Below are 11,664 nucleotides of genomic sequence, written 5' to 3'. Positions count from 1 at the left end.
TCCTATATGTCGCCGGTCATAGAATGCCTCAAGTACTCCCAGCTTGCTCCTGCATTGTCAAGAATTGAAACGGTGCCAATGGTGGCCTTATCTCAGGTCTATGCAACGGCCTACTACGACAAGGCCGTCGACCGGGTATTCTTTGAGGTGGCAGAACACAAGACTTCGATTTCTCGCCCCCGTTTCTGCACTATGTTAGGGTTTGCTGCTGACCCATCGAGAGTTCACCCGGAGACGATTCCGGTTGGAATGTTGTACAACATGTTTTACAACATGGGCTACACAGAGGTTCTCACCTCCGTCGCCAAGTTTAAGAAGTCCTGCCTACCGCCCCAGTGGAATGGGTTATTTACAGTTCTCTTCAAGGGACTGTCAGAGAGGAGCTCAGGTTCTGACGGTGCAAGTCGTCTTTTCCTTTCGATAATGTATGGGGTGTACAATGGGATAAACCTGGACTATGGGTTTGTCCTTTGGCAACAGCTGATTCAGAGCCTCTCTTCCTCATCCCGACACTCTGAGGTGTCGCTGGCCCGGTTCTGGATCTTGATCACAAGATGGGCCATGGACAAGTTCAATGTTCCAACAGCTGATGGTGCATCGATGTCTTCTATTGGTACGTTTCATACCAAGAAGATCATCGTATCCGATGCATCAAAATTCTCATTCATTGGCTCTATCCCGGAGTCGATGTATGCCGATGTGCCCGCTGATAGCAGACTGATCAGGACGATCAAGGAGTTTAGGCCAACTGGTCCGAGGGAACTAACACCGGACATGCTGCGATCGATTCATGATGCCGATAAACCGGTGGCCAGAGGCAAAAAGGCAGAAAAGGGGAAGCAAGTGTCCAAAGCTCCAAAGGGACCTTCTCCCAAGAAGCGAAAACAACCGAAGGCTGCTTCACCCCCACAGCCAAAAAGGAGGAAGACCCAACAGAAGCGAAAGCTCTTTATTCCCTCCTCTTCAAGCGAATCCGAAGGTGGGAGTTCGGACTCTGAAGGATCACAAGGAGACGAATCTCCTCAACGAGGCAACACACCACCTCGGTCCCCAACCCCAGAGATGGAACTTCATCAATCTCCTATTCCTTCACCTCCACCAACAATTCCTATTTCCATTCCCACCATAAACCCCACTATTCCACCAACCTCTATCCCTATACCTCCACCCATATTCACCACATCAACCGAAACACCACCAGTTACCGAAACCCCTCCAGTAACCGAACCTCCACAAACCGAAACACCTACCACCCAAACTACCCATACACAACCACCACCCGAAACTAACCCCTCACCCACTCAACCTGAACCAACCAAACCAATAACACCCCCAGCTTCACCACCACCTCACTCTCCAGAAGACGCCTCCGATGGCGGTGATCAATACCTTGGTGGTGATCCCATGAACTTCGATTCAGTCTACTATAGTCTGTTTCAAGTTCAGGGTGATGAGGAGGATGATGCTCCAGTGACATGGAAGCATCTTCGCGAGCTTAACGAGAAGGTTGATCAACTTCTCGCCTCCTCTTCCAACCAGCAGTCATCTTTGTCTGAAGCTGCCCTTCAGAAGATCGTTGACGCCTTCTCCAGGGCTCAACATGATTCCGTGGCCTCAGCAACTGCTGCTATCGATGCCTCCACCCGAGCCTGTGAGGCTGCGACCGAAAAAGTCGATAAACTATTTAACGACGCTTCCATCCTGCTGAAGTCCTTGCAGGAGAGCGCCGACGCCACCAAAACAACTCTGGAACCAGTTGTTCAACAATTGGCCCAGTTTGTCTCGACGGAGCTGTCTTCGTTCGCTACTCTCAGACAACATATTAGCGACGACAACTCGGCACTACGTGCCTCCATCGATGCCCGCCTGGCAAAGCTACAAGAGGATCTTGCAGCTGAAAATTCTCTGATGGACGTCTTGGCGAGCAAGACTACCGCCCTTAAGGTCAAGAGCATGCAGCTTTCCAACTCCGAACAACAATTGGAAGCTCTTCGATCCGAAAGGGAGGTAATAAAGACGTGTGTTTCGGATGTCCACGCAGCATTATCAAACATCCTGGAAGCACACGACCCCATCCTAAACTATTCGGTGAGGCGCACCCTCGCTGAAAAACTCTCTCCGGCCATGGACCTTTTAAGCAAGATTGAAGGCCTACCGAGTTTCGTGTCCATTCCGAAACAAGGGGGAGATGAGAAGAAAGGATCGAAACCTCCTCCTTCCTCCAAAGCTACTCACACAACCGAACCACCCCCAACTGGTCATGCCTCGGGTTCGGGTGTGAAGAACAAGGGCAAAAACATACCTGAGGGAGGAGATGAAGATGAAGATGAAGACAAGGAGACCATTGCGGACATGTTAAAAAGAAAGAACAGTCGCAATGCTGAAGACGATGCCAGTCGTGTGGCGCGTGAGGCTGAAGAAGCCAAACGAAAGCAAAAAGAAGCCCACGATCTCCTTGAGAGCCAAAAGTTGCTCTTCCCTGCCTGGAACAGGGATCGTTTGATAAAAGAGGCCATAGAGACTCCAAGCATACTATGGCTCGAGCCGGTTATATCATTCGACTGCAACAACTCTATCGATTCGCAGTTTGATATGCCGCTGACTCGAAAGGCGTTCATCTTCCACACTTTCTCTAACATTTTTGAAGTCCCGCATCCGAACGATGAGCTTGACAGGGAGCTCATTGACTTCTATCTGGAGGCCGCTCGCCCACAATACCTTACATGGAGCGCCCATAAGATTGTTAATGTTCGGGTGCTGAAGCCTTATGCCGTGGGGAGATTCACAAACGTTAAGTTCAAGCTCATCCGAGGATCTGCAAGAACTGCCCACATCATCTCCCTGGCAGATCTGCCCAATCTGAATCCTCATGATTGGATTGTCTTGTACAATATGCTTTTGACTAATGAAACCGAATATGGTCCCATCATAGACCATGTCAAAAGGATGTTGGCCTGCTATATCATGGAGGTTGCCCAAATGGATCAGGAGGTCGCCACAGTTTTTAAGAAGAAACCGAAAGTCGCACCTGTGGGATCGGCCAGTGATCTAAATCAAATGCAAATGGGTAAGATAGATCCGAGGCGAAACTCAGTCATGTTCACTAGAGCAGAAGGACAGAAATGTTTGTTCGCTTTAGCTGACAAGCACCTTTACACCACAACTTGCTTGGAACACGTCTTATCAATCATCAAGCGGTGTAAGGAGAATTCGGCTGATGACATCAAGTACTTCAATGATATGATCAATTGGTACATCCGGTTTAGACAGACCATCCTCTCCATAACCAAGTGTCTGTTTAGCACCGTGAAGAAGAAGGTACCAGCTTCAGCTGCCGGCCCAAGTAAGAAGTGAAGGTCTCACTCCAAATTGACGCAAAGGGGGAGATTGTAGGGCTGAAGTTTTATTTTGATATTGCGTCTTTTGGGCTCGTTAGTTTAGCCTTGTATTCTCCGGTTTGGGCCTGTCCAACCGTGAGCCTTTTATGTATTGTATATAAGTTAAATGCTTGCATGCATATTAGGTTAAGATTGCTGAGATTATCGATATAGCGATTCATCCAGAGTATAACATTTTTCTTTAATCGTTCTTGTAATCTTCTAATCCTCTACAGTTGATGTTCTTAATCGAGCTCTTCTGAGGATTTTATTTAATCATTCGACACGTTTGATTCAAGCTGTTTTGTTCTTATTATTGCGTTCTTGTTGTTTTATATTCTTATACTTGTTCAAGATCTAATCGATCTTCATAGATTAAAAGTTGTTTTAATCCCATCAAAACTCTTTCAAAATAACATGTATTCTCAGGTCATCAGTAGACAGGTACCGATGCCAGGTTTTGAGAAGACGGAGCTTTCAAGACTCGTCTCTTATTTTGATGCATATTTTGGTGTCTTATAACTATATATAACACACTTATATTAAATTATATTATTAATGCAGTGGATGATGTTGCTTGTTTACTATTATGCTTTGTTATGATATTGTACATGACGTCCTCCGCTCCAGAATGTTTCTGCCATTCTGGTTCTGGGGTGTGACATTTAAAAGGAGGAATGGGGGGAACTACGTGTTTTTTGGAGACTTTAATGTTGTTAGTGAGGTGACTGAAAGAATGGAGTCAGTTTTTTATCCTATTACTGCTTCTGCTTTTAATGATTTTATTGATGATATTGGTCTCATAGATGCTCCTATGATTGGGAAGCAGTTCACTAGAATTGACGCTATTGGTTCCAAGTTAAGTAAGTTGGATAGGTTTCTAGTGGATGAAGCTTTTTACGATAGATTTGACCACCTTCAAGTTTCGGTTCTTGATAGAAGGTGGTCTGATCATTGCCCTATTTTCTTACATGTGCCTTTGGTGGATTATGGTCCTTCATCATTTAAATTCTTCAACTCTTGGTTAGAGCTTCATGGGTTTAATGATATGGTGAAAGATGATGTCAAAGAGTTCGTGGTTGATAGGTCTTGGAGTAAGTTTGTTGTGTTCAAAAATAAACTTAAATTCTTGAAAGAACGAATAAAAAAATGGGTTGCAGGTTTTAAGGAGGAATCTAGAGTTTCTAGTAACCGTCTCGTATCTAGATTGGTTGATATTGATAAGATCTTTGATGATGGTGGCTCGTGTGATGATTTGGATCGGGAGAGAAGGGCTATCCTCGATGATCTGGCTTCCTTGGAAAAGTCTCGGCCTCTTGGTTCAGCCCAAAAAGCTCGATTTAAATGGGCTATCGAGGGGGACGAGAATTCAGCTTTTTTTTCATGCCATGTTGAAGCAGCGAAGACGTCAAAGACTTATTAGAGGCATCTATATTGACGGGGAGTGGGTTGCGGACCCACCTCTAGTTAAAAAAGCCTTTTATGATTTTTATGCTTCTAAATTCCAACCTTTTAAGGGAGTTTCGATGGGCCGTAAGAGTGACAGATTCAGATCCCTTGATTTGGGTACGGCTAATTGTCTAGATTCAGGGTTCTCTAATGAAGAGATCAAAAGTGTGGTGTGGGATTGTAGGTTGGACCGGGCGTCGGGTCCTGATGGATTCTCTTTTCGGTTTTTCAAGTATTTTTGGGAGATTTTGAGTGATGATGTTGTGGCTTTTGTGCAGGAATTTTTTGTCAATCCTAGGTTTCCCATTGGGTGTAATTCATCTTTTATTACATTTTTTCCTAAGATTGACAATCCTATTCGTATCAATGATTACCAGCCTATTAGTCTCATTGGCATGCAATTTAAGATTATTTCTAAGCTATTGGCTAATAGCTTAGCACTGGTCCTGCATGATGTTGTTGGGTTGGAGCAATCTGCTTTTCTCAACTCTAGACAAATTCTAAATGGTCCTCTTCTTGTGAATGAGATGGTTCGGTGGTTCAACCACAAGAAGAAGAAATTGATGATTTTTAAAGTTGAATTTGAAAAAGCATATGATTCAGTTAGTTGGGATTATATTGACAGGATTATGACGTTTCTCGGTTTTGGGGAGAGATGGAGAGCGTGGATCAGGGGGATGTTTTCTAATGCTCGTTCTTCAGTTCTTTTGAATGGTTGCCCTACAGACAAGTTTCAGTTGTTTAGAGGGTTGAGACAAGGTGACCATTTGTTTCCATTTCTCTTCATTATTGCTATGGAGGGTCTTCATATTGTTATGGAGGATGTAGTGTCGGAAAGTATGTTTAGGGGGGCCCAACTTGAGTCACATGATTTAGCTATCTCTCATTTGTTTTATGCAAATAATGCTATTTTTCTGGGAGAGTGGAATGAGAATAATGTCTAAAATTTGATTCGGGTGTTGAGATGATTTTATTTAGTCTCGGGACTAAATCTCAACCTTTCTAAATCTGTTCTATATGGTGTGGGGGTTGGTAGGTATGAAATCACCAATCTCGCTTCGTTTATAGGTTGCTCAACTGGATCTTTTCTGTTTGTGTATCTTGGTGTTCCGGTTGGCGAATCTATGGTGCGTGTTAAAGGATGGAAAATAATTATAGATCACTTCAAGAAGAGATTTTGGCATCTTGGAAAGCTGGATTGTTATCAATTGGTGGTTGTTTAACTCTTGTTAAGTCAATCCTGGGTAGCCTTAGCATTTATTACTTATCTATTTTTAGGCCTCCTATTGCTGTCTTGCGGGCTTTGGAGAATATGAGGGATCGTTTTTTGGGGTATGGAAGAGGATCAAAAACGTATTCGTTGGGTTAAGTGGAATTTGGCGTTAAACTCTTTTTGACAAGGGTGGTTTGGGTATTCTTAGTTTAAATGCTTTTAATCTGGGTCTTTCATATAAATGGAAATGGAGATTCTTTAATGAGCCTGAAGCCTTATGGGTGAAAGTTTTAAAGTTTTTTATGGTGAAGGGGGAGGTTTTTCTAGGGGCTCGAGAATACAAAGTGGTGGTGGTGTTTGGCAAAAAATTGTTAGGCTATTAATCATCTTCATGAGAGTGGTTTATTGCCTTCAAATGTCATGGCTAGAGTGATCTGTAATGGAGCTACTATTCGGTTTTGGCACGATGTTTGGTGCTTGGATGTTCCTATTATTGTGCAATTCGAAAGATTGTTTGCGCTAGCTTCTAATCAAAATTCTTTAGTTAGAGACTATTGGTCGCCGACGGGTTGGGTTTTTGCTTGGCGTCGTGATATTAGAGGAGGGTTTGAACAGGAGCAGCTTCAGAGTCTGATGTATTTATTGGATGGGTTTCAGCTTGGCACGGAGTCAGACAAATGGGTTTGGAATCCGGATAATTCAGGGTGATTTTCGGTTAAATCGACTAGGAATTTGATCGATGATTCGAGACTTCCGTCGGGTTCCTTGCCTACTCGATGGAATCACTCAGGTCCTATTAAAATAAATGTTTTTATTTGGGGTTGATTGATGGATAAGCTCTCAGTTAGGTCGAAGTTAGTGGAGAGAGGGGTGGATCTTGACTCGGTTTTGTGTCCATTATGTAACGATGCTACTAAAGACGTGTTGCACTTGTTTATTCAATGCACAGTTGCAACTCAAATTTGGAGGCGGGTTAGTCGTTGGCTTGATTTGGATATCCTTGTTTTTCTTACTATGAGAGACATGATGGACTGGATTGATGCGAGGCCTAATGTTAGACGACAATGGGTGATTGTTGGCTCGGTATTTTCTGTGGTCATTTGAGTGCTTTGAATGTTCCGTAATAATATTTTTGTTTAGCAGTAATAAGCCCAAAAAAGATATGATCTTTGATTCCATTGTTGATATTTCGTTTTGTTGGTTCTCGTCTCATAACTCTAAGGCTAGGATTAATTTGAATTTGTGGCTTCAAAATCCTACTCGGTCTTAATGATTTGTACTCCTAACATGTTGCTAGTTTTGTTTTAATATATTTGTTTGATGGCCTACAAAAAAAAACAAAAATTAATCACTAAACCCATTACTTTTTCTTTGTTTATTTATTTATAAATAAACGTTGATGGAATGTAGCAAAAATAATAATATTAAATTAATTGGTCAGATTATAAAGTTACAAATTTGGCACTAGCACTAGCACGTGCCGATCCGATCGGTTGGTACATCCACCAGTCCTCCGGAGAATCTACACTCCCGCCATTACTCACTACTTCAATAACCCATTAATTAGAGAAGCCCCAACAACCCATTGAGAAAACCGATGCCCAATTATACAATCGACATAATTCGATAAAAGATAATATATTTTTCTTCCCAATTGGGTTTCGAAGATTTCCTCGAAATACAACTGAATTTCATTGACGAGTTTCACTGAGCTACACTGATATGAATTCCCCCATGAGCAGTCTAAAATCCGATGGGTTTTGGAGGGTGTTGTATGTGGTGTTATTGGGTCAATCGGTGTCGTTTTCAATGGCGCTTATGAGCTTCAGTTCGTCTTTATCTGCTAATCTAGGTTAAATTAAACTTTAATTTCCATCTACAAATTTCATGTTTCTAATGAATCGATTCAAAGGGTTTATCTGATTTTTTTCTTTGTAGGCGTTAATGCACCCTTTACGTTAGCATTTTTCTCTTATTTTGCTTCAACTTTGGTTTTCGGAAGTGTCTTACTCTATCGTCGTCAAAAGCTAAAGGTAAGTCTGAAAATAACTTAAATTATTACATTTGCAACTTGTGTTTCTCTGGATCTGAATCTGTGTATCTTCTTCCTGTTCAAAATAAAGTGTTGTGATTATTTGTTTTGTGTTTGTGATGAATCTTGATTGAGATTTGCAGATTTCTTGGTATTGGTATGTTCTCTTAGGATTTGTAGATGTGCAAGGCAGTTATCTTGGTAAGTCATATAGTCTTGGATTTACTTTGGCTAAATAAAAAAAAAATAGCAAAGTACTTTTATTTACTTGTGTACAATAGCAATCTACTTTCATTTCTTTATTTTACTATGCATTGTAGTTTTGACTCTTACCCACCACAACATTCTTCTTATTAAATGAAAAATCTAGATTTCCATTTGGATGACATTTCTATAATTGGGTAGACTCGAGAGAGTAAAATGCTATAATAGGAAAAAAAAATGTACACGATGTTACAAGATTTATTATTTCTCCAACAAAAAAGACAATTTGATCGAAACCCCATTTGAATTCAATGAATTAGTAAAACCCCACGAATATAATTTTACAATATTATAACTAATCAATGATTTTTGCACTCATTGCAGTTAATACCGCATACCAATTTTCATCAATTACAAGCGTGACAATGCTTGATTGCTCGACAGTTGTTTGGGTGATAATTCTCACTTGGATATTTCTTGGCACAAAGTATTCATTATGGCAGTTTTTCGGGGCGGCTCTTTGTGTTTCCGGCCTATTTTTAGTGCTACTTTCCGATTCCGGAGTGGGTGGTTCAAGCGGCCGGAATCCTATTCTTGGTGATATTCTAGTCATTGCAGGGACATGCTTTTTTGCATTGAGTAATGTAGGAGAGGTTAGTCGTATAGTTTCCATTTCTACATACAACTATTTTCCATGATCAGGATGAGGAGGGCATTTACGTCTTTTGCACTTACAAGAGATCGAGATGAGTCCGTGTCCCCAGTCCTATCTTTTTATGTGGGACAAAACATTTGTCAGTTTTGTTTTATTGACGTCACTCGCAATCCTAGTTGCAGTCCAATGCACATCAAACGCAGTGCAACATGTTCTGTCATATCATGTCATGTGTAACAAACGAAGCTTCATTGTCTCCAAACACCCTGATAACATATAAGCTTACTGAAACGGTTGTATTGTATCATCTATTAAATATCTATTAAATATGCAGGAGTTTTGTGTTAAGAAAGTTGATCGGATTGAAGTACTAACGATGCTTGGTTTATTTGGAATGCTTGTGAGCATAGTTGAGATGTATCCTTTTATGTTAAAAGTAGGATTTAAGTTTCTGTTACTATCGATTCATGGCCCACTTAAGGCTTATAAAAGTGGCTATTTTTCTCATTTCATTATAAACACCCAAATCTTTTTTGAGGAAGTACAACACTTTGTATTCCATAACAATTCCTTAGGATATTTTTTGAGAGGAAGAATATTGAATCCATATCTTGGTCTCCGGAAGTTGTAAGTGATTGTCTTTTATTTTGCGTTTGTTAAATAGGATGGGACCCCATTGGACCAATTTTCTAGGGCTATTTTGATAACGAAGATGAGAAGGGCTTTTACGTCTTTTTCCCAAAATTTCAATTTTTGTCCTATTGACATCAGTTGTATATTGCCCTGGCCTGAGTGACAAATGGGGTCTTTTTTTGTTTGTAACTAAGGGTGCGTTTGGTTGTGGGAAGTTTTCTAGTTTTCCATGAAAATTTTCAAATGAAAATAACTTTGAAAACGCGTTTGGTTGATTCAGTTTTCAAACATTTTCCAAGAAATTTTTTTCAATTTGTATGTAAATTAGAAAAGTGATTTTTACAGTTTTCCAAAGTTTTCTAAATTTTTAAAATGGAAAATGAAAACTCCCCAACGCGTTTTATAAAATTTTCATTAAAAACTGAGAACGAAAACTCAACTCTATTTTTGAAAACGTTTTCTAGAAAATGAAAACAGTTTTACACAACCAAACACACCCTAAAACTTTGCGCTTTTTTCGATCTTTTTCTACTCCATCTTTTAAAGCATGATTTGATCTTTTAGATCTTGACCTTTGCTGGTTATGGGGTATCAGGCTTTATGTTCTTTTCTTTGACGCCCCTTGTTCTACAGGTTCGTTAAATATTCCATAAAAAGTAAAAAAATAAAACACAAAAACCTTATATATTCAGTTGTTATAAAAATGGTAGAATTTATGCAGGCTAGTGGAGCCACACTATTTAATCTCTCGTTACTCACAGCCGATATGTGGGCAGTGGTCATTCGTGTATTTTTATACCATCAAAAGGTAATCTCTCCAAATCCACAAGTAGAAATCATTTAACTTGTTTTAATATTCCCATTTTTTTTACCATATTTTCGTTGCAGGTGGACTGGCTATACTACATCTCGTTTTTACTCGTTGGTATTGGTCTTGTCATATATTCAAAAACGTAAGTCGTCTTCCACTATGACTCTAAATGACATGACATAACAGTTTGTACTGAAACCTGGATTCAGACTGATGTCAGTAGGACAAAAAGACATGAATGTCACTGAAAGTAGTCTAAATAACATTACAAAGCTTGTCCAGTCCCTTCTAGTCTGGTGTTGTCTTGTCTAGTCTATTTTAGTCCTATGCTATTCTTTCTTGTCATGTCTTGTCATGTAATATACTGTCTATTTTAGTCCTATGTTATTCTTTCTTGTCATGTCTTGTCATGTGATATAATGTCTTATGAAATTTTATTTGGTTTTATAGGGAGAAGAATTTGAATGAGTTACCAAAAGTTGAAAATGGCGACTCTGATCAACCGTATCGGCTGTTACAAGAGGAAGTTGCATGAGTCTAGAGTTGATGGCATGTCTGCTCCAGAGAAGTAAGAGTGTTAGTTTCCATATGGCATTAGATATACAAAAGTTATTTGTTTGTAAAGCAAATGCAGTGTATAGTAAGTAAAATTAAATGATCACAATAATCGTTTATAGGTTCATTGAACTTACACCTTGTTTGGTATGTGAACTATTTGTTCTTTTACAAAACATGCTTGTTTGAAGAGGTAAAACGTCTACAGACTATATGCACAAAAGAAGAATTGGACTAAACGTTTCTAGTCTGAAAAAGAAAATAAATAAACAAATAAATTTTGTTTTTTGATGTTTACAAACTACATAAAAATAATTGTTTTTTTTTCTTCTAAACTTTAAAGATTGTTTAATTATATGTATAATAAGTAAGTATGCACCTGAACAAAACATATTACATTCAGGAGAAATTAAATTACCTCCTATTTTTTATGCCTATAATTATTCCTACACATTAAAATTATGACAAATCACCATTCAATTTAATTTTATTTGATATATTTTTAATATAGCTTTAATAAGTTATTTAAACAAATATTGAATGATGACCTTTATTATAATTTTATTGGGTAGGAACATTTGAAAACATAAAAAGTAACAAACAATTTAATTTTTCTACATACAGAGTCTAATAATTTATTTGGACTAAACCGCCTTTTATTTGCCTAGACCTCAACCCTAGAACCATGGTTTTGAGATTATGTAAAATGCCCTTTACGAGGCATTGTTAGAACTT

At 39.5% G+C, this 11,664-nt stretch overlaps 2 protein-coding genes across 5 annotated transcripts; both read left to right on the top strand.

Moving 5' to 3' along the window:
- Positions 1 to 4,113: 4,113 nt before the first annotated feature.
- LOC145089266 (uncharacterized) lies at positions 4,114 to 4,800 on the top strand. Its single transcript, XM_079027725.1, has one exon. The coding sequence runs from the start codon at positions 4,114 to 4,116 to the stop codon at positions 4,798 to 4,800; it is 687 nt and encodes a 228-aa protein (XP_078883851.1).
- Positions 4,801 to 7,533: 2,733 nt separating this feature from the next.
- Positions 7,534 to 11,105, top strand: LOC145086296 (uncharacterized). Of its 4 annotated transcripts, none has more exons than XM_079024050.1 (10): positions 7,535 to 7,891; positions 7,978 to 8,072; positions 8,215 to 8,272; positions 8,660 to 8,928; positions 9,265 to 9,347; positions 9,506 to 9,557; positions 10,128 to 10,196; positions 10,274 to 10,371; positions 10,452 to 10,516; positions 10,825 to 11,105. In XM_079024050.1, the coding sequence occupies exons 1-10, from the start codon at positions 7,762 to 7,764 to the stop codon at positions 10,836 to 10,838; spliced, it is 933 nt and encodes a 310-aa protein (XP_078880176.1). In that variant the 5' UTR covers positions 7,535 to 7,761; the 3' UTR covers positions 10,839 to 11,105. The 4 variants fall into 4 exon arrangements, with proteins under 4 accessions (XP_078880178.1, XP_078880176.1, XP_078880177.1 ...); XM_079024049.1 differs by having other exon boundaries at positions 7,539 to 7,891; positions 10,285 to 10,371; XM_079024051.1 differs by lacking the exon at positions 10,128 to 10,196 and having other exon boundaries at positions 10,285 to 10,371.
- The last annotated feature ends 559 nt before the right edge of the window (positions 11,106 to 11,664 follow it).

This window comes from Lactuca serriola, chromosome 2, assembly GCF_051521515.1.
Source record: "Lactuca serriola cultivar US96UC23 chromosome 2, Lser_US96UC23_V15, whole genome shotgun sequence".
Lineage (NCBI taxonomy): Eukaryota > Viridiplantae > Streptophyta > Magnoliopsida > Asterales > Asteraceae > Lactuca > Lactuca serriola.
The sequence above is the reverse complement of the archived record's forward strand: the minus strand, read 5'-3'. Positions and strand labels throughout refer to the sequence as shown.